Source organism: Clarias gariepinus, chromosome 12 (assembly GCF_024256425.1).
Source record: "Clarias gariepinus isolate MV-2021 ecotype Netherlands chromosome 12, CGAR_prim_01v2, whole genome shotgun sequence".
NCBI classification, from domain to species: Eukaryota; Metazoa; Chordata; class Actinopteri; order Siluriformes; family Clariidae; genus Clarias; species Clarias gariepinus.
Genome location: NC_071111.1, coordinates 8,910,552 through 8,937,246, shown reverse-complemented (window position 1 = coordinate 8,937,246; position 26,695 = coordinate 8,910,552). Strand labels below are relative to the sequence as shown.

The following is a 26,695-nucleotide window of genomic DNA, read 5'->3' as shown; positions in this document are numbered from 1 at the left end:
TCCTTAACCATATATTAATATTTCTCGTCTATCCACCTTTTTTTCTGCGGATGGCTCAGCATCCTCCGGGATGTGAATGTTTCGCCGTTGAACCACTTGGGAACAAATGGTCAATCATTGCAGTGTCTTAAGTAACAATGTATGCATCTGATACAGACATTAAAGCCCAATCCCAATTCTATTTTCTTCCCCATAAAAATCCTTATTAATGGCATAAATTACTTAGATTTATGGGTCTGCTTGCTCAAGTGAGCGGCCATCTTGAAAATTTCGTTAGCCCTTCGTTTGAAGTGAGGTCCCGAAAAATCTTCGTTTGGAGGGCTATCTGGCCCTTCCCCTTACCCCTACCCCTCCAACCAAAAGAGAAATGAGACACCCCTACCCCTTCACGTGAACGCGCCAAACTGAGGGGTAGGGCTAAGTGTAGGGGTAAGGGGTAGACGGGGGGACGCCCCAGATACATTCAGTGATAACCCATACTATGACATTCCCGGGACATTCCCAAGACGTTACAGAATTAACTTTAAAATGTATTTTATAGGACTGAAAGGGAACATTTCCTGAAGGTTATATGTACATCTGATTTGGAACGTTACACTGGAACCAAACCAGGACCTTCAGTGAATGTTATTAAGGTCCTAAAAACATAACACAGAATGTTCAAATCAAATTAAAATTAAAATTTTATTTGTCACATACACAGTCATACACAGTATGAAATGTAGTGAAATGCTTACACGACCGCCAGTGACCTTAAAAAAAGAATTAAAGCTTTGTTCAATGGGGAACAAATGTGAACATTGCAAAAGTCCTCTGAATGGCCGGGGGACATCCCCCGTTTGCTGGGTCATACAGTATATACTAGTTTTTCCTTTACATCTGTCAAGATCTAGACATATCTGTTTTTGTTTGTGTATGTTTGTTAGGTTATGGCATGATGACGGACGGGACCACTACATATATTAACGCCTCCGCCTGCACAGTCAACTTCCAGCCCATGAACCCACCCATCGTCTTTGACCTGCCCAATCCCAGGAGCTCATGATCGAACTCGGCTCCACCCCCAATATCAGGGTTCATTTTTAAATGTATTCGGGTGCTGTTTTGTGTATATAGAAAAAGAGACACCACTTTGAAAGATTTAAGTCTGTTGTCGTGCCATATTCTGTTCTTAAATCCTGACTTTGCTACTGCCTCATTTTTCAAATGATTCTCACGCTTTCGTTGCACTTGAAATCTCGTGACAATCCCTCTTGTCTGATAATGGTGGAGACCAGGACAGCCATCATATAGACTGCGTGAGACACAAACTTCTGGAAACCCATAGGAACATCTGAACTTTGAACTACTTTACATGGCAGAAGGTTTAAAAGGCCTGTGTGCTGACTGGATCTAATCTGATCTGATCTGATCTGATGGACGTGTCTATTTCCAGCCTCCGCTCCAGTTCTTCAGCGCTGTACAGACAGGACCTCTCGTCAGGGTTTGGACACCGAATCAGACACTGGAAAACAGAATGTACAGTTGCTGTTGTACAAATAAATTCTCCATTTTTATGCTTCCGTCATTTGTTTTGTTGTAAAACGTGTAATGTGAGTGAGTTTGTAGCACACTGTGCTTAATGAAATCGTTTTTAAAGCATCTTTAACCATCAAATGTCTTTTAAAGTGCTTATTAGATGTTATAAGCTAATTTAATTAACATTTATTTTAAAGTATTTCTCATCTACAGTAAAAATGCTCAAAGTGCACTTTTTGCCTAACGAGTATGTGTTTCTCTACGTGTTCGCACCTGCCTTTTTCTTAGCACCTCCTAGCGATTGTTTCTTTTTGTGTCGGATTATGGTCATTGTTATATTTATACTTAAATAAGGTGGGCTTTGGTTTCTCCTTTTTTTTTTTTTTTTTTTTTTACATGGACAAATAATTGTATGGAGCAACAAAGTCAAAAAAAGCTCTTCTAACAGCCAGGAAAGGAAACTGTAGGACTCTAGATCGAATAAAGGAAATGAAGAACAGCATTTGGATGATTACGTAAAGGCTTGGAATAGGTGTGTCATAATGTTTGTTTGTTTTTTCCACAGCAGTGGTGAGTTCTTGAATCTGATTGGTTGTTTCTATAGTAACAACTTCCAGTACAAAGGTTCTTACAGTATATGATGGACGCTCTACATAAACGAATGTATAATTATTCATATGGTTAAGTTTCCTTTTTTTTTTACAGGAGATGGTTATTTAGCATTTAAGAAAGGAGTCTCCAGTGTCAATCTGCATCTGTTAATTAGTCTTATTAATGTTAAAAAAGAAAAGGAAAAAAAAGAGAGAGGCTGGTGAGGGAACAACTGTTTATAGCTGCTATAACATAAGTGCTAAGAGAAAATAACATTTTTGTTTGCCAAAATTTAACATAACTTTAAAAAAAAACGAACAGCACATCATGTTTTTTTAATTAGTAAAAGATTGTCAAATTGCTGTAGTGCATATAAGAGAAATAAAACACTTCAGGATGCCACAACTGATTTTCCTACAATACTGTATACTGTAACATCACACCTCGTTGGAATTGATCTTTTTTTTAAAGCTCGTTTTGTTTCCATGCTGTCCGTTTCGTTCAGTTTTTGTTTGTTTTTTCATATTGTTCTGATCTTTCGAAGACAATCTGTTGTGGTGTGCATTATTTGTGCTGATGGTCTTTTTTTCCTGTTTTTCTTGTTAGCATTCAAAAGTCTTGATACGGAGAAAGCATTGTAAAACCTCTCTTATTTTGTTCTGTGCAAAACCATTTACGCAAAAGTAAAATCTTATCCGTGCCAACGGCTCATGTCTCTCCTTTTGGGTGTTTTTTTTTTTCTTATGGAAACATTTGTCTGCTTTTTTTGTTGCAATCAAAAAAGGATCTGAATTTCATATCAATTATTTGAGAAAACCTAATTTACACAGGCACAAACCATATTCTCTCCTTCGTTCGGTCACCTCACTCTTCCACACTTCTGCACATCCTAATGAAATCCTTCGTTCAAATAATTACTTCAGTAATCCTGCGGGATGGAGTGTAATTTATTCGTAGCTGGCTTTTACTATGCTATTAAAGACTTCTCTTTCCTCTCCTGTCCTTTCCGCTCCTGTCCTTTCTATCTCTTGCTTATTGTTTTCCTTTTCCTTTTTTCCCCCTACCTTTTTTAATGCAACCCATTTTATACACTTTCCATCTCTGTAAAAGGCACCTGTTTCTTTCTTTATAGCCCCTTTTCTGCTGCTGAGATGTCGTGCGCTGTCAGCCTCCACCCCACACACTCACGCGCACACACACACACGCACAAATAAACATCATGCATCTTCGCGTCAAGCATTTCATAGCTTTAGATGGGAACAAAAGGCCGGTTTATGCTGCGTGTGAGTGGTGTTAAATGTCCCAGTATACGCTGCCAGACTTACTTCCATGCTATAGGATGCCAGAACTATTGAGTAATGCTGTGGAACAAACATACAGGCAGCCAGCACTGATGAAGAAAACCAGTAAGCATTAAGACATACGCAAAATTTACTCGTGTGTTTTTATTGCATGTCTGAAAATGCCATTCTTGTGACAGACATTTTTTTAAAATGGTAAGATAAAGAATGTTATACGTTACTTTCTCTAATTTCTTAGCAATAATAGCATACAGTATAGTGTTTTTTTTAGCAGAAGCTTAAGATTCCAGATACACCATGACCCTGAACATGAATGAACGAAATAATTCTTTTCTAGTTTCTTGAAGTGTTTGTGCAAAACACCACAACAAGCTATATATATATATATATATATATATATATATATATATATATATAATTCTTTAGTGCAGTGTATGTGTTGTCTGCAAAAAGCTTACACAGATGTTACACACACATCAGGGTTTGAAGACATTTTGTTTCATGCCATCACATTTAGATGTTTTTTTATTACACTGGATTAACTTGTATTCATTTATTTATTTTTTAACAAAATTCTTTTTTGTCAATTGATTTTTATGTGATTTACATATACATTTATTTTCATATGGTTTTTAAACTTGGTTATTTTCTCAGTAACCAGGGGGACGTCCCAGAATTGCATGTGATTTTTATGCAATTCAATTCTTTCCATAAGATTTTCATGTACATCATTTACTTTAATATAATTTTCACACACGTTTTTCAGTTGAAAAAAAAAACTCATTTATTTTTACATGCAATTTTTACACATGATCATTGATTTTGTGTATTTACCTTCTTTACAGTTATTTTTTAACATTTATTATTTACACATAATTATACATTTTGTCTAATTAGGTGTAATATATGTGAATTTCTTTACAATTGATTTTATTTTTACGTGTAATTCTTTACACGATTTGTTTGTTTTCTTGTCATGCAATTTTTTTTTACACGACATTTCTTTTCAGGAGGTTTTCATATTACTTTTTTAAGCCACATATTGTCCATATTATTACTATTATTATCATTATTATTATGTATTATTATGTTATTGTGCATGTGACTTTTACACAATTCATGTTTATATATAGAATTTGTATTATTTTTGTTTATTAATTTTTTTCACTTGTTAATTTATTTCCAAGTGTGATTTTATTCACAAAGCTCAAACACTCTTTTAGCAACCCCCCCAGTGTGTGTCACACACACACACACAATTTATTTCCAAAGTAATTTTTCATAAAATTATCATAGGAGTTTTTGGACATTTTTTCTCACTGTTTTTCTTACATAAATTCACATTAAATTTTAATTTTCACATATAATACTTCCACTTAATTTTTGCAAAACCATATGCCATATTTCATAATTTTTTTGGGCTCTTGTTTCTTGCAAAAATGTTTTTCATTAATGTAATAGCACTTTTTTTTATAAGATCACAATACTAAACACATGATGTCCCTTTAGTGCAGTTTGAGAGCACATCCAGTGTTTCTCACATATATAATTGTGTTAATTACATGTGATTAGTTTTTCATGTAAAGAGAGATAGCGTTCTGCCTTGATCTACTGATGTACTGGATCTTTTTTTCCTGAAGTATTACATCCTCAGCTTCCAATTGAAACTTGCTGTTTTTTTTATTAGTTGTGATGACTGTCCTATTATAGCCAGATTAAATACTGGCCCTCATTATGAGTAAGGACAAATAAAGTTGTTTGCAGAGAACTCAACTGTCCACGTCCTTTTTAATCTACAGGAATGTAGAGGCGTACCTATTTATAATAACCTCTGGCAAGTATTATGGCTTTTTTTCTGAAAAGAATTGTTCAGCAAGGCACAATCACAATCCATATAGCTTTCTCATTATCATGTAAGATATTATCACCATGACAACGCCTCGGGGCACAGGGAAAGATGACAAGAAAAAAAAGTTCATACTGTCTTATATCCTGAACAAAAGACAAAGACATTTTCTGGTGCAAAACGACATGTTATTAGTCATGAGATATTAATTGTGGTGGCAGGTTTTGTTTGTCTTTTACAGTCTTTGTTTGGGATTTTGGACATTGCTGGTTAGTACAGATTGTGTCTTGGAGTGATTTTTTTGGTAGGTGGCAGATTTCATGCGGGTTGCCAGGTTTAGCTTCACCCACCCACTTTTAACATGGCTCAGGGCACTACGGAGTTGCTCCATGGGGAGTCATGCTAAACCAGCCCCCGCTCTTTGTTCGCCGATGGCTCTCCTGCGATGCCAAAAAAGACGAAATCTCCCAATTCTGTCATCAGAAGAGTGTCAGAACAGAGCCTCAGGGTGGGAGGTCCCTGCTGAGTTTTTACCCGCTCTCCACTTCCTTTCCTGATTTACTCAGGCACATTGCTTCTTTCAGTCATCTGTGATTCAGAGAGAAAAAAAAAGCCCTTTTTATATCGGCCCTCTATGGACGTACGCATGCTGCTTTCGCTTGCAAGGTTTCCAAAATGTGTTTTATCCAAAATTGCCCTATGCCTCAAAGTGAACTGGGATTACGCTTAACTTCTTTTTTAAATCTGTTCTTTTTTGTCATATTTAAAACATTATCTTGCAACTTTTTCCCTGTTATGCTCTACAGTGCTGCTCTAGGGAAGAAAAAAGCACAGATGTTTCTTTTATGTCACATGTTCAGCTTAGTTTGAACAACTGTTTACTGAAAATAATGTTGAAACGCAGATTCAATTTGCAGTTTGCAAGAACCAAGTCTGCATTTAATTATTACTTGGTTAATTAACCTTTTTTTAAAAATCTAAACGGGACCTATTATGTAAAATTCCCTTTTTAGTCATGTTTAGATATTGAACTAATCTTCAGTGTACAAACAACATAACATTTAAATAAGCCAGTACGATTTTCCCCTATTGTGACTTCATATAAGAATAGCCCCTCCCCCACACTTTTCTCTGGAGAGGCGTGGCTCAATTACATAGACACTGAAACAGTGCTTTTGGATAAGGAGTGAAATAAGGGAGTCTGCGGTATAAAGTAATGCATTATCTGAGGTTAATTTTAACTGCAGTATAAACACACACTGTATTAGCTTGTTAAAGAAATAGTAAAATGTGGGGCCTCTAAGGTCAGTTTAGGAATTATTTTTTGTTTGTTTGGTATTACATTTACAAATACGTATATATAATAAAATCCTTACAGCACTTATAAAAAAGAACATGTTTGTCTCTCCAATCCACTATAAGCGCACTTCATCTTAAAATGTAATCATTTATATGCTTCAAATCGGATTATTTTTGCACTAATGTGTGAATTTATTTGTACATTTTAGGTTCACTTCATTCAACCCTGTTACTTACTTAACCTTGAATACATTCACCCTTCTAAAATGGTTTAAAGTATATTCCACAAATCACAATTTAACACCATTATTTAAAGAAAATGAAATTCTTCAGTTCCTTTTTTCATTCTTCTTTAATTTGCAATACTCGTGATATCTGCAGACAGGGTCACTTTGAAAGTTACAACCCTTTTAGACAAACTATAGCTTAAAATTAAATGATCAATTTGTAAAAATGAGTCTAAAGTAAATTGGTAATAATGTCCCTATTGTCCCTGTGACACAGTATTTGCTAATTCTTTGCTTAATTTTCAGTCTTGTTTCTTTTAACCTTGTACATACATTCTCAGAACAGACAATTTATAAATTTTGTTTTATTCTTATTTTTTTTTTTTTAGAATGAGTGCTTATTTATAAAAATATATTAATGCTTTAAAAACTAAATGAGACATTTATCATGGAGTCATTCATTAATCAGACAGTATGTCCTGCCAGGAGAATATTATCAAGATATTCTAACAGCCTATTCTGTTTAAAACGCAGAATAACGGAATAAAGTTATAAACCAATGGAGTATTTAAAATTATAAACAGTATACTAATCATTATACAGTATACACAAACTACTTAACAATACAACAAATTACAGACAATTTTTATTACCAGATTTTTGATTAGTTTTGTCAGTTAGTTCTTGTAGGCCTAGAAGGAAGTGTGTTTACTTCTTACTTAGTTTAAGATTTGGAGTTAGCATGAAGATAAAGTGACAACTACGATTAGCCAAGACTGCACAAAAGTTCTAAACATATAAAGTAATCCTACTCGCTGTAGCACCTCCAAAGCTCCCCAAGCTGATCTGTTCATCTTCTTTGGGGTCTGTTTTTCTGTAACCATGGCTGAACCCTTTCCAGCAGGAGCTGATGGAGCATCTGAGCCTCCTCTTGAGTGCTTCACAGTTGGGCGGTGGGGCTTATTGAGGACAGTCGTAATGCCAAAACTCACACTGAGAGTGAAGCAACAGAATGAAGAAATCCCTACCATCGGGCCTACGTTATGGCCTACAATATAACTCTAACCAACTATAACTATTTTTGCAACCATTTGTGATATCAAGCTCCTTAAACTCCAAGCCAGATTAGAGGGGTATCACACTTACACCCGGAGAAAATCTTTTTCTTCTCGCCAAGAATTCAAGTCGAGTGATAAGGGGTGACACCTGTTTTGAGTTGAAGTCTGGTTATTTAATCTACATAGGCTTCATGTGTCTTTGGTTTCTTTGGTCTGGACTGCTTAATGTTACTCTTTGACGTTTTGGAAAAAAAAACTGACTTTCTGATGTACTGTACAGTAGATGATGCGAGAGAATCGTCATTTGGATCCAATTTTACTGTTTAATCTCACTTCATTGTAGTAAATACTTTTTAGTAGTATAATGAGGGTGCTTTTTAACACTATCATGACGTTCACAAATCTGACTGGGCAGATGTTGATTAATTTCCAAGTACAGAAGTTCACAAAATTTCACACCCTCTTACCAATAAACCAATTGTGTATGCTGAACTATGCTACTTGGATAATGACTTGGTAGAACTCATTCTACCTACTTGCACATTTCCATAACATTCATTTCAGTGGAGATCTCCGCTGATTTCATGATTGTGACGTAGTGAAGTCTTGAATATTTTTTCAAAAACAAACAAAAAAATGCTTTTATATGGCCAAAACCAAGTCCAAAACAATGACATAGGAATGTCCTAACACATCAGAAAGTGTAGCTGTAGGTATCTTGCCTCCTGTCTGTGTATGTGGACTTTGCATGTTCTTTATGTGCTTACTTAGTGTAAGTGAATTGGCATTTCCAAATTGCTTGTAGTGTATGATTGGGTGTGTGAGTGTGTGTGCTTGTGCCCTGAGAAACAGGGTAGAACCCAGCTCATGGTGTATCCTGCCCAAGGGCCTAATGAGTCTGATTAGAGCAAAGGACAAAATAAAAAGAATTTTAAAAGGAGATTAATATGTATTAATAAATTATAGTCAAATGATATAGTAGGCTGAAATATAAAGACCATAACAGGCTGTAATGTTTAATGATTATAAGGATAACTGGTCTAGTAGTTCTCAAAGCCTGATTTTTTTTCCCTAACAATACTCCAAATCATAACCAATTATTATCAAGGTTAGTAGCTAAATTTGCTAATTATTTTAATTATTTGAATAAAAAAAAAATTGGAGTTACACAAAAACAAGTACAGTATAAAGGAATCTCTTGGACCTCTATGAAAATATGTAAAAAAAAAAAAAAAAAAAGAGTAAAAAAAAAAGATTAAAACCCCTATGTCTACAATAAATATCCAAAATATAATAATTTATATTTAAATAATGGAAGTGATATTTGCATTGCTGTATTATGTAGATTCTATGGATTATTATTGGATTATATCTGGTAAAACGTCCATGACATCTGAAAGGGTCTATGACTGCATATGTTGGCCAGGCAACACTCACAACTAAACACTGACAACATAATGCAAACATAATGCAAACTGATTGTATCTATCGCACAGGAGGACGGAGAACAACACCCCTGTGTCCTCAGTGCTAAAAACATTTGGTCATGACAGATGTATTTCTTGAACGCTTTGCGGTTGCATCCAAAATAAAACATATTTAGACTGTAGGTCTGGTGTTTGAACACCGGGATCATGGCATGTTCATGTCCGAATCATTTCGGAGTTTGTGTTTTAGGGAATAGAACACAGCATTTGGTTTGTCTCTACCACTGGCTCTTGCATCGCTGCAGTTGCGGGGGCTGTGCATTGAAAGTAATCTGGATGACTGGCTGCTTTGTGCCGAAACCAGAGATGATGCTCTCAGAGAGACATCTGTTATTTTAGAGCATTTTTACTACTTTGGGTTTTTGTTGCATTTTCCAACTGAGAAAAGTGCTCTCTGGTTCCCAAGTAGACTTTTTTTCACCCCCCTTTGGCCTTTATTTAGAGTCACAGGCCACGAGGGCGCACCTCTGAGCCAGAGCATCTCTCAGTATCGGAGACGATTATGCGTTTAATTCTAATCCAAAGAGTTCTGGCCCATATGGCTGCAGCTTCTGACTCCTCTATCGCATTCATGAGGCTTTCACGGGGTCAAGGGCAAAATACAAACTGTGGGTGTCATTTATCATGCTGGATGCGAAGAAATGTATTCGTAAATCATTCATCAGAGGATTTACACAAGAAATGTGGTATACACTTAGTTCGAAGAAAATAAAGTTTGTATCGTATGTGAGCTCCTGGAAAGTTAGATAAAAGGAGGCTTTTGAATTATGTATTTGCTGAGCACTTATTGTAATTCTATTAAGATTGATTATGCTACAGCTTATGAATCCCTTTTTATTTCATTTAACACAAGCAATAAAATAAATATTCTGTGAAACTCATAAGAATCATACTATGAACTAGACAGAGAAAAAAACGTAGACACACATCAACAAATAAAAGGAAGTGTGTATGCATGTGAAAATGAAATCAGTGTTATTAAACTTTTAAAGATTTACCGAGTATTTTTGGCTAGATTCAGCCTATGAATATCTCTACTGTACACACATTGCTACTTGACTGTTAAAGTCAACTCTGTGGATCTCTGTAGTTCTTTCAGACTTGAGCAGTGGTGGCTCAGGTGGGTGAGACTCCGGGGTGTTAATTGGAGGGTTTGGGCATCGAACCCAGGCACTGCCGTCTTTGGAATGGCTTTGGAAAGGCCTTCAACCGTATACCCACACACCTCCACTGAGATGCAGGCCATACTCAATTCTAGTCCTAAGCCTGGAGAAATGGGAGGGTTGTGTCAGAAAGCACATCCAGTGTAAAACTAACCTGTGTTGGAATAATCTGACGTGGCAGACCCAAGAAAGGGAAAAAAAAAACCCAAATAAAAAAATATAATAAGACGCGCTAGTTCTTCCAGGAATTTTTCCGGTCTATCCATTGACTTTATTCTTCACAGTGATGTGATGATCCTGCTTCAGGTTCTTGCTTGTGGCTGACTAAAAGGGAATGATGGGTTACTAATGTAAGCTTTCCCCTGAAGGAATGTCTCTCGGCCTTATTATTAGCTTAGTAACCACATTTGCTACTACAAAACCAGCTGCATATTGCAGCATTTATTTATGCAGATGGGAACACCAGTTCCCATGTGACGGCTCTGCATACTAATGGAAATGTTCAGCTGCTCAGAAACCAATGCTTTTGGTCCAGGACAGAAATTAATGGTGTTGTAGTGACATTCAAAATAAAATAAAGAAATAAATAAAAATCGGCGAGATATAAGACGGTGCATAAAATGAAAATAATATGCCAAGAAGGGAAAACTGGTGAAAAAATAAATAATAATAAAAAGTCCTTGAAGTCCTTGAATGAAAAAGTGAAGCACAATCACAAATAAATGAAAGCACAAATATGAAAAATGCAAACCAAATGCAAAACTGATGTTACAATACAGACAGCCTGTAAATTAGCTCGTGTTCACAGCTGTCTGGTAAAGAGTGCTAACCTCGAAAAAACATGTCATCCTAAAAGACTGTATACAAGGACTGAATGTAAGTTTTCTAATTGCCACTTTTGAAATCCACATATTAGTATTTTTAGAATATTAATAAATTCTCCTGTTTATACATGAAAACTCTACTGTAGGCCACCACACACAATCTGAAATAAAGACACCAAACTGTGGCGTTCCGTGTTGCTGGGTTGGTACCATCACTGTACATCTTTTATACCCTTAGTATGCGACTATATACTTTAAAAATGACTTAATTGGACCTTAAGGACCACTTTTAAAGCTTTTCTCCAAAATCTAATTAAAGGCAACCCGCACCACACACATTCCCAGATGGAAAATACACACTACCTCAATGTACATTTCTCTATTTTTAAGAAAACTATGTTGCTTTTAATTTGCTATCTTTGTTTCATCCTGCCAGATGTTTAGCATTTGGTGTAAATGAAATCTTTGATTGCATCTTTCCCACTTCTCATTAACATAACATGCTGGATTTCCTGTACTTCAAGAGAGACTGCTGAGAGTATGATTGTTTAAAACTGATATAATATAAGGGAAACAGAAACTAAATTGTTTTACGAATGTTTTGTAATATTAAATATTAAACCTTAAACCTTAAATGGATAAAAAAAAATATGTTCCTTTGTTAAAAATAAATAAGACGCTATAAAGACTGTAATCTATAGTAACACATTGCACAATGCAATTCTTCTGTAGTTTATACACTAATATTCATTCTCAATCAGTGTTATATGTTAATTCTCCTTATAGATTTATATAGATAGATATTCTTATATATTTCTATACTCTTTTCTTTACTTTTTCTTTATACAAAAGAATCCTCTATGTTTTTTTCTCTACATGATTGATGATTTGTAATTGCTACTATACATGTTTATTGTCTATTATGTCTTACTCTTACTTTATTGTTAATTAACTTAAGGAGCAATAATCCATCCGTCCGTCATCCATCCATCCATCCATCTATCTATCTATCTATCTATCTATCTATCTATCTATCTATCTATCCATCCATCCATCCATCCATCCATCCATCCATGATAGATTTCTTATCACAACATGCTATTTTATTCTTTACTTCTATATGAATAATTCAATTCTGTTCTTTTCAGAGTCAGACATGTTAAAGCAGGAACAGTTAACAGCCCAAACTTTTACCGTAACTCTTTGCACTTTCATCTCTTATCATTATCACATTTAACGCATAAGCACACTCGCACACAGACAAAAGCGCTCACATTCTCAGAATTTTTTGTCTTCTGCTGTTTTGATTCGGGTTTAATTGGTTAAATACTCAGGAGGACATGGTGTCATTTTCTCAGTAGCTACACGCAGCACCTGCAGCACATCAGCTCCAGCTCCTGAGGCTCTGTGTGCTGGCTGAACCACCGACAATAAACAACAGAATGGAAATTTCCTACATTTCATCCTCTCTGATTGCTTTTATATTGCACTGATTATAATGATGCAATAATGACTTATGATGACGACGATACTTCAGTCAAAGTGATCAGATCTTGTACATATTAGTTATAATGATTTATAATGTGGTGCTGATGAGGTTTTTAGTCTGATTGGTCAGAAACTCTATAACAGCCAAAAATAAATAAATAAATCAAATCAGAGTGGCCAACTAGGCTAAGAAAACTGAAAGTTACTGGAATTGGGTTGAGAATGGTCTGTTACATTATTTAAACCTGGAGGGATAGTGCTAAATTATCAGCTTGCCGAGGAATGGTATTTGGAATAAAACAAGAAGAATAATTAATGGAGATCACTTAAACGCTTGGTGAAGTTGCATAGAAATAGAGCTATGTTTAATAGAGAAAATAATAATATTTCCTCTCGCACAATGTGATGAGAGCTCACAGGATTGGGACTAAACAGCTGCGTGTCCACAAAAAAAATCACGTACTAGTGAGACTAATCAGAAAAAGGTTTCACTAAGCTAGAGAACATAAAGGTTGGAAATTGTAGTGATGAAAAAAAGGTGATGTCGTCTAATGAGTCCAGACCGATGTGCGTGTCAGGGTAAGAAGGGAAGCACATGAAGTGATGCACACATTATGCATAGTGTCCAATGTACAAGCCTCTGGAGACAGTGTTAACCCAGGATTCTGGGGTTGTTCTGGTCTAGGCTCAGCAACGTTACGTGGCAAAAAAATGAAGTAAGTTGAAGACGGAATGTACTGTCTCCAGATGTGCCACCACATCAAATTTAAGAAAAAATCTTTTTTGTCCTTGACAGTGAATTAATGCACTTTTCTATTAGACCATAGTCTTTGTAGTAACAACCTGTGCAGGAACTTGCTGTACGGTGGGCGCTCAACACAAATCGATTAAAACATTTTCCATAGTCAGGTTTTACACTGAGGAGATTATTTTTAGCATTTGTGGAAGGACTGCCTGGTGTTATAACAATTAGAAGTAAAGTTTCAAGCTTTAATAATCACCATCATATTATCCACCGGTTGTCATGCAACTAACCAGCTCACCTCATTTCACCTGTTTAGTCTGTTTTAATTCAGTGAACACTTTAAACCGGCACAGTGTCTCAACAGGGAAACAAATTGCTGAAAAAAACAGCTGCCGTCTCACCGACTGTAATATTTAGGCCATGATGCAATATCACTAAGTGAATATAGTACTGCCTGGTAGATAAACTCTACAACATTCTCTGTTTTTTTTATGATCAACCAAACAAAATTGGGGATCAAAATTACGACATCCAAACCCCAAATTTACAAGGAAAATCTCAGAAGTTGTCTCCATCGCAGTCCCTTTACGTAACTCAGAACCGAGACCCGTCTGTCCATGCTTTAAAGGACACTCAGATGGAAAATCAGTTATTAAAACCGTCTAGCTTTGAGACAGGCTCGTATCTCCAAATGTGTGCCTCTGAGAAAAGCTGTAACTGTGTGTGTGTGTGTGTGTAGGCCTCATCCCATTCATCTCTCAGATGTTGTCTTTATAGTCTGTGTTTGTGGCTTACAGCAGTGAGCAGTTGGGATTTGTGTGTGTGTGTGTGTGTGTGTGTGTGTGTGTTGTGTGTCTGAGCCCCGGACCGGTTTATTTTCTCTCAGACTGAGAGCCTGTTCTTGTTCATACACCAGACTCTCTGGACAAACAGGCACCACTAGCACAGATGAACATGAATATGAATATAAATATGTGTATGTGGGGGAAATGTGCACCTTTTGAGTGTGCTGATGCAATGTTATCTCCCTCTGTCTCTGGCTCTCTGTCTTTATGGGATATAACTGAATATGAATACATTACTTGAAACGAACCATATGAAAAGTGGCACGGGATCAGTTTTGTGGGGGGTTTTATATTAGAAAGCTTAGCAGAAAAGTTCACAGGGCATCTGGTTCAGACTAGAGAACCAGGGTCTTGTGGGACAAAAAAAAAAAATATTGCATGTGTAGGAGATTTTGACTTTCATGCACTTGGGAGTGAGCGGTCAGATACAATGTTTGCGTGACATAAAAACACATTTATTAACATGAACGTGGAAACAAGACGCAGGTGGATGTAAAGCGGCGATCCATTCTACTCTGACTTGGGACCTCTGAAATGGAAAGGGGTAATGGAACGTCTTTAGGCCTGGCGGATTTACAGTACATCCTCCTACCATGACACATGTCACAACATACAGTACCTATGATGCAAAGGCAATAAATTTACTGTTGCTTGTGAATCATTTTTATCTTAGATTTGTTACATAATTTTAGCTTAATTTTACTTTTAAAATCAATGTAACAGATGAACAGAACGACACTATTTGAAAAAAAAAAAAAAAAAGTTAATATCTTAAATACAGACACTAGACATACAAATATGATGGCTTTATGTTTTTCTCCAGGCCGAAGCACTGGAACGTGTTTAAGTTTGAAATGATGGACTTGGAGCTTCCTGAGCTCTCAATGCAATCAATTGCAAATGCAAGTCAGAACACAAACCCATAAACATGAACCAGGCAGAGGTCAATCAGATTTCTAGAATAATACAGTACAAACAGGAGCGTAATCCAGCCAATGAAGCACAAGGTTAAGAAAAAGAAAAAAAAATACGCTTTGAGTTTTTTTTTTTTCCTATGCAGTCATGAAAAAGGCAAAACCTTGCAGAAATTATTTTGCGGACAGCTACGAATACAAACAGTAACTGCAGAACAGTTTTTAATATTTTCTAGTAAGAAGAAAACTAATTTCCCACTTTAGGTTCATGTCTGAATACAGATACAGCCAGGAGAGATGTTCAAGTCAAACTGGGACTTTTGATTTTGCTGAATAACAGAACACAATTATGAGACTATAAACTCACTCTGCCATATAGTTCCCTGCTACACCTTTAAACCCATTGCAGTTAACGTCGGAAATTATGGCCTTCCAGGAACTCCTTTAAACATGTGGAAATGTTCCAGCCGAGTTCCTGAAGTGTGCACTTGATTTTTGTGTTCAAGTCCCATATACAGATCTCTTCTGTAAGTTTTGGCTACAAGTTAGTTAAGACTTCATTTGTCACATATACGGTATTGCACAGTGAAATTCTTTCTACGCATATCCAGTGTAACTTGAGTCCAGGGTCAGCCATGATACAGTGCACCTGGAGCAGGTACAGTAGGGTTAAGGGCTTTGCTCAACCTGGTGGAGCTGGAGCTCGAACTGCAGACGTTCTGATCAGTAACTCAGAGCCTTAGCCCTCTGATCCACCACTGCCCACTAAATAATGCGCTCGTCTAGTCTGATGTTATGCATCAATTTTAAAGGATCAGGCGTTCCACTTGCTGAATGTTCACAAAAACAACTGCAGTGGGCTCCATGCAACCTCTGCCGGGATCGTCATTCACGGACGTACAAACGTTTAGAATATACAAATGACTGAACGGCTAAGAGTCTCATCACCATACTGTGTCTTCTGTAAATACTGTATCAATCAGTTTTATGCCTTCTTTTATTCCTGCTTTGACTTGTATTGAAGTTGCTTTACACACATAATGCATACGGCATGTAGAATTAGTTGCCAGTATTATATACAGTATGACTTTTTCTGATTTCACAGAATTTCTAATCGAATGGCAATTAAAAAATAAAAAAGAGAATTAAAGTATGTGCTCAACAATATATTTGGAAATAAAAACACACCCAGATATTCATGTGAAGCTCATAGAAGGCTTTATCCCGGCTAATGTTCCTGTGAATACATTAAACTAAAATACACACTTTTGAGGAAACTCATATTTATGTTCACAAACAGAGAAAATAAATTATGATGCATTTCTTAATAGGGTCCCCATTTGCATGTTGCCTTTTGAATACATAAAAACTCATAATTTAATAATACAAATCTGACCCTTTTTTTTTTTTTTTTGCATTCAATTACCATACACAATTTCTTCCTGCTTTGCTGCTTTGGGGGGAAAAAATTAGCTGCTGTGGAAATACAGCTAACTCTTTTTTTTCTTTTCTTTTTTTTTGGCTGGCTTAATTTTAATGGAGTTTTTAGACGATACAAATTAAAATGATGTCCTGCTGCTAGCAGGCTGCCTCCAAACAACATAATTAGCTGGAACATCTAGAAATCAAAATTATTCAGTGTGTTTCTGTTCTTCTGGTGGGGACTAATGAGATACAGGGAAGATGTAAACTATATTTGTGCAGCGAATAATTTCTCAGATGATTCATAAAGCATGCAAAGTGTTTCTCCTAGTACAGTTTGTGTATGTATATATGCATAATGTGTGTGTGTGTGTCTATGTGTGCATGCGTGTGTGCGCACATTCCCTCAAGTATTGTACATGCTGTATTTTAAAAGCAGGACTGAGCAATGTGACTGTTGAACCTTAGTGTACATCTGCTTTACATTTAAGATAATGTTGCTGTCCTTCAGAAGATGGAAGGATGTTGAATAACATCACAGCAATGTTGAATTCCTTATTCCTGATTAAACAACTAACTATTCATTCATTTTCTACAGTAATCGTTTCTATGGTGACCGTTAATTCACAGGGATTTACAGTGGATACTCAGCATCATCTAAGGCTAAAAAAATTACCTCAAAACTAAAACAGCATAAAACATAATACCTGTATGGTGTAGGAGATTTAGATTACGGTATTAAGTTTTCTTTAGTGTTGAAAGTTTAATGTACAAAATAATAATAAGAAAATGTATTGATATAAATGGAATAAAACACTTGTAGACTTTCTGTCTCTCGACTCAAACATGCAACGTGTTTACCTTTAAGCACACGTGGAGTTCTCTTCTGTTACTGAGAGAAGGTCAGTACGAGTGTCAGCGCCTTTCTGAGATGCCTCAGGACGGATTCACCTCTACTTTGATCAAAATGCAGAAATCCTGTCAATCAACAGTACAGAGCAGCCTTTGCCCACTGGTACTTATTAAGAGTCAGAGCAATGACATTATTCTGACCTTGGGGTGATGATTTGTGCATAGACCAGCACTTCAGAGGAAAATGTTTTTTCTCTAAAATTGCATGCAAAATACACTATATAGCAGAAAAAATTCATCCCAAAGGTGTTCTATTGGGTTGAGCAAGGTCTATAAAAGACTCAGGGGGCCGTCCCTAAACTGTTCCCACAAAGTCAGTTTTGGTATGTTGAAGCATTAAGAGTTCCTTGCACTGGAAGCCAGGGGCTGAGCCCAACTTCTAAAAAAACAACCCCACCCAAGTCCCAACATGACTGTGCACCAGTGCACATTGCAAGGTCCATAAAGACATGGATGAGCGAGTTTGGTGTGGAAGAGTCCTGACCTCAACCCGATAGAAAACTTTTGAGACGAATTAGTGCGGAGACTGAGAGTCAGGCCTTCTCGTCCAACATCAGTGTCTGACCACACAAATGTGTTTCTGAAAGACTGGTCACAAATTCCCATAAACACACTCCTAAACCTTGTGGAAAGCCTTCACAGAAGAGTTGAAGCTCTTATACTGTAGCTGCAAAAGGGGCGGAGCCAACCTCATATTAAACCGTATGGATTAAGAATTGAATGTTACTCAAGTTAATTTACATGTGAAGGCAGGAGAGCGAATACTTTTGACAATATAGTGCATTGATCAATGTACTGTAGATTCAGTACTTATCGCTTATAGAATAATTAATAAAATTAGTAATTCCAACCATTTTTGTGTGCAGCTTATTGGTTGAATATAGCTTTGTGGGTGTAATCTAGTGGCAAAGTACAATGAGACTGCAGAAACCAATAGAGCCATTCTCAGCCATCTAAACCATGTCAAAGCTCTGCTTGGCCAGCAAGCGATTCCACTGACAATGCACATTACACAGGATTTACTGAAGTACTGGCAAAGTTTGGTGAAATTTTAGCTTTTGCCTTTGTCAGTTGTATTTTCTCACATTCATAACAAATAACTGTTTTGCAACCAAAGTACTCCAAAATTTTAGCACAGTTTGTGCATTATTTGTGCATTATTTGTGCATACAGATTGATTTGGGCTGTGTTTTTTATTGGAATTTTTTTTTGGCCCACAAATAACACAAATTTTGTCCCCAAGTAGTTCCCACTGCAGGCCACAAAAGCCAATCCACAAAGAAACCCTTAAAACTCCAGCGACAAAGATCTGTGCCAGCAATACAGCATGGGTTAATGAACGATTTCAAAACAATAACTGCTTATACAGAAGTCCTGTAGTGTGTGTCAACAGAGGAGGCTTCTGACATCTGGCTGTACATTTGAGTTGTGTCAGGTAGAACCAATGTTATCATTAGTTTTAATATGCAGAAAATGTTCCTGCTATTGGAATATGAAAATGATGCTGCATAAATGTTGAACTCAAAATAATCTAATTCTTTTTAATTTTGTTCGCAAAAAAATGAAAACAACCATTAAATCACCCGGTCATGGGTATCTGTGCTATTTCTTTGCCTGTGTGACCCAGTCATGTTGGTTTAGTAAATAAAATTGGAATATACTGTATATTTTCCCTTGAGAATGCTCAACCTGTTTATTGATTCCCAGGACCCTTGAGGAATCAGTTTTGTTTATTACATGCATAATGTGCGTATTACAAATGTAAACATATATAAATACATATGGATATTTTCTAAACAGATACAAATACACATACAGTATAAATAGGAGATGTGGGATTAATTTTGGTAGTTTTTTTCTTTGCCATTTTCTTTTTTTTTGGCACAGCTAAAATCTCCAACAAGAAATCTCCTTAGTTGTTGTCTTTGCTTAATTCAGCCTAATAATTTGACCCTTCTGAAAAGCATCCTAATTTTTGTCCAGGCATTGTGTGTATCTAATTTCAACATACTGTATATTATCATTAACAGCCATCACCCTGTATACCACGGTATAAGTTGAAACAGTTATTATTCAGGATATCTTCTACAATTATTAGTTGACCATCAAGAGTAACTCAACTTAAACCCGTACGGCTAAAACATAACAATAATTAATGTTTCGTATCTCCTGGTCCATGCTTCGTTTTGTAAATATAAATAATATGCATGTTGCATGAAAATAGCATCTTGATTACCATTAACGTGAGTCGCTGCCTGATGCAGGGATCCTTCTTTCATCCATAGTCCTTCTTCCTTCATTCAACTGCCTGGTCTGTGTTATGGTTTCTGAAATGAAGCAACTTGGTTGATGAAGCTTGTGGCATACTGTAGTATTACACTTACTTTTTTGTATGTTGTGCACATTTGGACAAATATTTTGAGAATCTGATAATTTTTTTTTTTTTTTTGGTAAAAGGATGTGATACAGGTCTTGATAATTCCCATTTCTTCCATGAACAGAATTTGTATTACAGAATTTGTATTTTAGGCTGCATCAGGAAGCTTTTTTGTAATTGATAGAAATAAACAAAGTATTAAATCAGTTACATAAAAGCTTCAATTACCTAAAATGACATTTTACACCCATAACACAGTAAGCCAAAACTGTATGAGCAGTCACTGCTCTGCTGGCCATCGAGAGGGAAAATGGCCAAATGATTTGAGAAGACTCTTTGCTTGTGTGACAGGGTAATAGACCACTTCCTCAGGGAAAAAAGAAATGCGGGAGTTCATATTCAAGTAACATGACAGCTTGAAGAATAAGTAGGTTCTTTGATAAATGTCTGTCCTTTATTAAACCTAATTGACTGGACTGGAAAGTGGTTGATAATGTAATGTAATAGCGTAATGACCAGCGAGTAGACTAGTGCATTACAACAGAAGTGAAATGAGCATGTAGATGAGTTCTCATGGAAGAAAGAACTCTGCGGAGCCACTAAGTCCTTCTTAGTAAAATAAAGGTCCTAATGAAGAAAATTATGTTTGCAAACTCAACAAAAAGTTTTGGTGAATATTTTGCAAGTAATCCTGGCGATTTAAGAGCCAATAATGGTAACAGGTGGGAATACACCCGTAATATGATGCCACGGAATACGGAAGCACTTTCAGCAAGAAAACATGATTATGTTTCATCATCTTAAACAACACTTCATCTCCTTAGTAACTGCTTTTATCAATTCTGTTGTGTTTTACACTTACACAAGCTACAAAGCTAACTAGCATCTAACACAAGGCTAAATCCCAACCCCTCTCTAACCCCTCACACAAATCTGTATTAGTTAACATTACCTGCACATTATTTTATAAGTCGAAAAACTAGCCCATTCGAAAGGATCGTCACATTTGCAACAGAAGCACCAAAAGAGCTAATGCTAACGCAAGTAAACGCCACCTAATCCTGGAGGAATTACATATTTGTACACAATCTGAGGTAATCAAGTTAATGATAAAAAATAATACTAAATTCTGCCAATTAATATCCTTATTACTTTCATCATCCATTTTCAGACACTTAGAACAGAAGCTATCAAATGCTAGGTTACTTTTCATCTGATAATCCGGTAGTTAATCAGATAATCTGTTATGTTTTTGGCTCTGGAATACTTTACACCTTAAACATAATTATTAATTAAAGTGTGATTAGTGTCAGATGATGCTTGTGTGTGTGTGTGTGTGTGCAGAGACAACTTTAATAAAAAATAGCATTGCATGTGTGGATATGTGTACTGCATGTAGCTAACTGTTTCTTACATCCTTTTCTTAGATCATGCTGCTAAGAAGTTATCTTCAGCGCAACTGATAGCTCACCCAGCCAATTACAGCTCTAAATATACACTAAATATTCATTCATATTATACATTATATGACTGCAACCATACCTAACTGTTATCTCTCCTCCCTCTCTCCCTTTCTCTCTCTCTCCTTCCCTCTCTCTGTCGAGCTACACATGTCGTTCCTGAGCTGCCAGTGATCCAGACTCCCTCTGCCCTTTGGACCTGTCTGACCCATCCTGGTGCCCTGCTTCTGGTCGCTTGGATGCCCCGTATGTCTCTTTGGGGTGTGTCTGGTGTTTAGGGACGGTTTCACTCTACCATGAAGACAGTCCTGGCCTCGACTGGTGTTGACAGCTGTTTCTCTGAGGACTTGACTTGGCTGCAGTTGCTCGATAGTTCAAGACTGAAATTTCTACCTGAAAAGTCTACCTGAGTCTCCAATCACTACCTGGACTTCATATTAACATCAACTAACATCAACTGTTATAGCTGAACTGGCTGCCAACTAACACACTGTATAAATGCAGATCAATTCCTGCTTTCTGTTTCACCCAGATGAGGATGGGTTCCCTGTTGAGTCTGGTTCCTCTCAAGGTTTCTTCCCATTACCATCTCAGGGAGTTTTTCCTTGCCACTTTCCTTGCTCACCAGGGACAATCTGATCATTCTGATTCATACACATTTACATTCCATACAAACTAAAGTAATTCTTTTGATTGTGTAAAGCTGCTTTGGGACAATGACAATTGTTAAAAGCGCTATACAAATAAAATTTAATTGAATTAAATTGAAAATTACAGCGCAGTGTGAGGCAGGAAAAAGTGACACTCCATGCCCAATCCAATACGGTGCGAATGAGGACAAGTTAGTTCCTCCTATCTGCTTCCTTGATAACTGCAACGGATAAAATTTCTGTTGTAAAATTGCACCTCTACATAACATAACATAACATAACATAACATCTATTTTGTTTATAACAATTTCCATGTAAGCTAGCACAAGCGCTGTGGTGGCTCAGTGGTACTGTAGGTTTCTCGCATACCATGCTCAAGGCCCTAGTTGGACTTCCACCCAATGCCCAAACCCCAGCTACTGGATGCCATGCTGGTCTCAAGCCCGGGAAAATTGTGAGGGTTGCATCAGGAAGGGCATCCAGTGTAAAATCTGTGCCAAGTTGTGTACAGATCCAACGGTCCACTGTGGCGACCCCTCGACAGGAGAGGCTGAAAGACTAAAAACAACATCATTTAAATTAGTGCAATTACGATTTTGCCCCCTTTTCTATTCATGTTTTGGCTTCCAGTGAGACACATCATAAAAGTCATGATTGCAAACAACCCATACATCCACACATAATGGCAAACAACCCACACTGTACATCCACACCTAGGGACAAACAACCCACACTGTACAGTCACACCTAGGTACAAACAACCCACACTGTACAGTCACACCTAGGTACAAACAACCCACACTGTACATCCACACATAATGGAAAACAACCCACACTGTACATCCACAACTAGGGACAAACACCACATTTTGTACATCCACACCTAGGGGCAAACAACCCACACTGTACATCCACATCTAGGGACAAACAACCCACACTGTACATCCACAACGAGGGACAAACAACCCACACTGTACATTCACACCTAGTTGCAAACAACACATTCTGTACATCCACACCTAGGGGCAAATAACTCACACATCCACACCTAGGGACAAATAACCCACATATCTACACCTTGAGGCAAACTAAAATAGTCAATCTAACTACTGGATGAGACTGAAGGACCCAGAGGACACTCGCACAAACAGTAACCTGAGTTTAGGAGCAAGGTCCACACCCATGCTACTTGACTTTGACATTTTTTCTTATCATTATTACTTTAAGATGTCACGAAGGGACGAGGCGAAATGACATGCATTGCTGACTTACATTAAGATTCCCCCATCATTCTTGAGTTGAAATATTTTTGTTTTGCAAGCAAATGCCCACTGGTAGCAGTGCACCAGCATTATTTCATCCCTAGAGTACTCCATAAATGCCCATACTAGGTAATTGCTATGTTCTCTCATACACAGCTCAATATCCTTATATACATCTTTCAAGCAGCAACCCCGTGCACACGTTGGCAACCAGAGCACGTTGTGCCCTCTGACGTTCTTCTCCCTTGCCTTAGCACAGAGCTCGGTTGGAGCCAAGGCTAATTACATCGCGCTGTTAAGTCAATCTCTTGTTTGATCTCTGGCTCATTGGATTGATTATGAAGATGAGACGAGGGAAGGTGAATTAAGCGTGTGACATTGAGGCCGCGTCACCTCGTAGCTTTCTTGGAAACTCAGAAAACATTAAACGTGAATAAATATTTGCTGTGCCAAAAAAAAAAAAATGGGGTGGAGGATGTGGAGGGTGGAATGGTTTGGAGGGAAGATGTAGTTGTTGAGCACCCGAGGCTGTTTACCAAAACAAACCCAGAGATGGAGACATCAAAGACTGACAGTGTATGAGGAGGGAGACACACACCCACACACACACACACACACACACACACACACACCATCCAACTTGCAGATTCACATTTGGCCTGGCCATAACATTTCTCCTTCTGACTATATCTCTTTGAAATCTATTAATCCCTCGCCTGCCGATGCACACACAGTGCGTGCGTGTGTGTGTCTTCTCACTTTGTTGGTTCTGCAGTGACTGTGATCACAGCTGGACTGTCGCATCAGGGTCTGAGAGTCAGCGCGCCTCAGCAAAGGCAATGACCCAATTAACAACAAAGTCAACTCATCGGGTGGCCAAACAAACCGCTTTAACGAGGAACAAAGGAGATGGGAAGCTGGTCCACTTCCGTTTAGGTGGGGAGATTAATAAAAAAAAAAAACTGTTCCCGTTTCCATGGCGAAGACACCCCCATTGCACAGCATGAGCCAGCGCCTTTGTGTGCTCTACCTTCACAGGAATTAGTCGTAATTAACAAGGCTACTCATGAGATTATTTTCTGGGCAAATATTTTAATTAAAACTGTTCCCTCTGTCACGTGAATGCCATATTTCCACTTAGTGCCAATTTCCTTAACTCTGTCCTCGAAAAAACAGACAGACAAGAAACCAGGACCCAGATGGTGCCAAGCAGCAAGACAAGGGTGGAATGGAAAGATGATATTTTGCTAATTAGATGTCTTCAGGCCTGCGTGATCAATCTTTCTGTTTTTATCAATCTCATTCCTTCCTGGCTCAGTAACACACTGCCTGGTCCAGTGGGCACTATGCATGATGGGTGCATCGCTTCATGCGCTTTCCCTCTTCCCTGATGCGCCCATCACTCTGAACTACGGTCAATCTAAACTCATCAGAACACATGCCATTTTCCGTTTCTTCAAAGTCCAATCTCTAAACTCCATTTCTTCCACAAAGTTGACGGTTCAGCACAGCCCTTACAGGTTTTAATAATGTGTTGGACACTTCTTAACCCAATTAGGGTAATTTTTAATTTACGGTAATTGATGCAGGCCAATAATTTGACCCTTCTAAAAGTGGCGACTTTTTTTTAGCCAGGCAGTGTAATTTAATTTGCAGTAGTTGGGAAGGGATTTCATTATATATATAACACAGAAACTGTGTGGCTTAAGAAGCTGCTTCTGAGTTGGATTTGAACAATCTTGCTTCCCTAAAAATGTCTTGCTTGGATGTGTTCTCGCTTTAAACAATAATAATTTAAAATGCAAATTATACATATTTCTTTATGAGTATTGATACTAAAATTAGGGTAAGCATCTAGAAGTACTGTATATGACCTGTAAATATTGTTGCTTAAATTAAAGCATTCTGTGCAAAATTAAGGATTTCTTCTCACAAAAAATCTGTAGTGTCTGTAACCATGTCAAATTCATTATGTAATACCTTCACAATTTTACATCTTACAATAATAAACCTTTTTTTCATATAAATGACAATTAAGATCATTAAAAGATTTAATTTCAAGTTACAGACACTACGTAAAATAGCATGAAATTGTATTTTGGCAATGTGTTTTTTTTCATCTGATAAAATATAAATTTGAGATAAAAAGCACTAAAAAAGGTTTTATATGAGCCTATCTAAAAATTAACTAGAGGTCAATCACAACCAATGATTGTAGAAGATATCCTAAATGATCATGTATACTGTGGTCCAAGAGTGATGGCTGTTCATGATATTATATGTAGAAATTATACACACACACATTGTCTGGCCCAAAAAAAAAAAAAAAAAAAAGGTCCCTTTTCAGAAGTATCAAATTGTTGTTCAAGCAAAGACAACAACTAAGGAGATTTGAAATTGCTGGAATTGGGTTAAGAATGTATTTCAAGAACACACATGATCGAAACCTGGAAGGATAGTGCTGAATCGGCAACTTTGTAGAAGAAATGTGGTTCGGAAAAAGACCACTTAAACACTTGGTGAAGTTGCATGGTAACAAAAATCACATATTGATATGATAAGCAGATTTTTCGGCTGTACATCCATGATGCAAATTTGCTGTTCCTGAGGTCCACATCCCAAAGGTGCTCTACTGGGTTAAGGTCTGGTGATTATGGAAACCATTTAAGTTCACTTTCATGTTCAAGAAACCAGTTTGTGATGATTTTAGTTTTGAGACATAGTGCATTATTCTGCAGTGACAAAGAGGTCAGCAACAATACTCAAGTAGGCTGGGGCATTCAAATGATACTTAAATTGGTACTAAGGGGCCCAAAGTGTGCCAAGAAAATCTCCCCCACACCCTTACACCTTACCACCACCACCACCACCACCACCATGAGCCTTAACCAATAATATGATGGATATGATGGTTTTTACACTAAATTCTGACCCTACTATCTGAATGTCACAGCAGAAATCAGGACTCTTCAAACCAGGCACCATATTTTTCCAATCTTCTGTTGCCCAATTTGGGTGAGCGCATGTGAATTATAACTTTAGCTTCCTGTTCTTACCTGACAGGAGCGGCGCCTGGTGTGGTCTTGTGCTGCTGTAGTCCATCTGCTTTAAGTTTCGATGTGTTGTGTGTTCAGAGATGCTCTTTGAGATACCTCGGTTGTAACGAGATGTTATTTAAGTTACTGTTGCCTTTTTATCAGCTTGAACGTGTCTGACCATACTCCCCCGACCTCCCGCACCAACAAGTCAATTTCGTCTAGAGAACTGCCACTCGTAGAGATCAGCAGCTTGGAAAATAATCAGACA

General features: G+C 37.2%; 1 protein-coding gene across 1 annotated transcript in view; it reads left to right on the top strand.

Moving 5' to 3' along the window:
- mpped1 (metallophosphoesterase domain containing 1) overlaps positions 1-1,829 on the top strand; it is a 53,030-nt gene extending 51,201 nt beyond the window's left edge. The window contains exon 7 of the mRNA XM_053508830.1: positions 927-1,829. Within this exon, the coding sequence (XP_053364805.1) occupies positions 927-1,045 (119 nt within the window). The 3' untranslated portion in view covers positions 1,046-1,829. The remainder of the gene's footprint in view (positions 1-926) is intronic.
- The last annotated feature ends 24,866 nt before the right edge of the window (positions 1,830-26,695 follow it).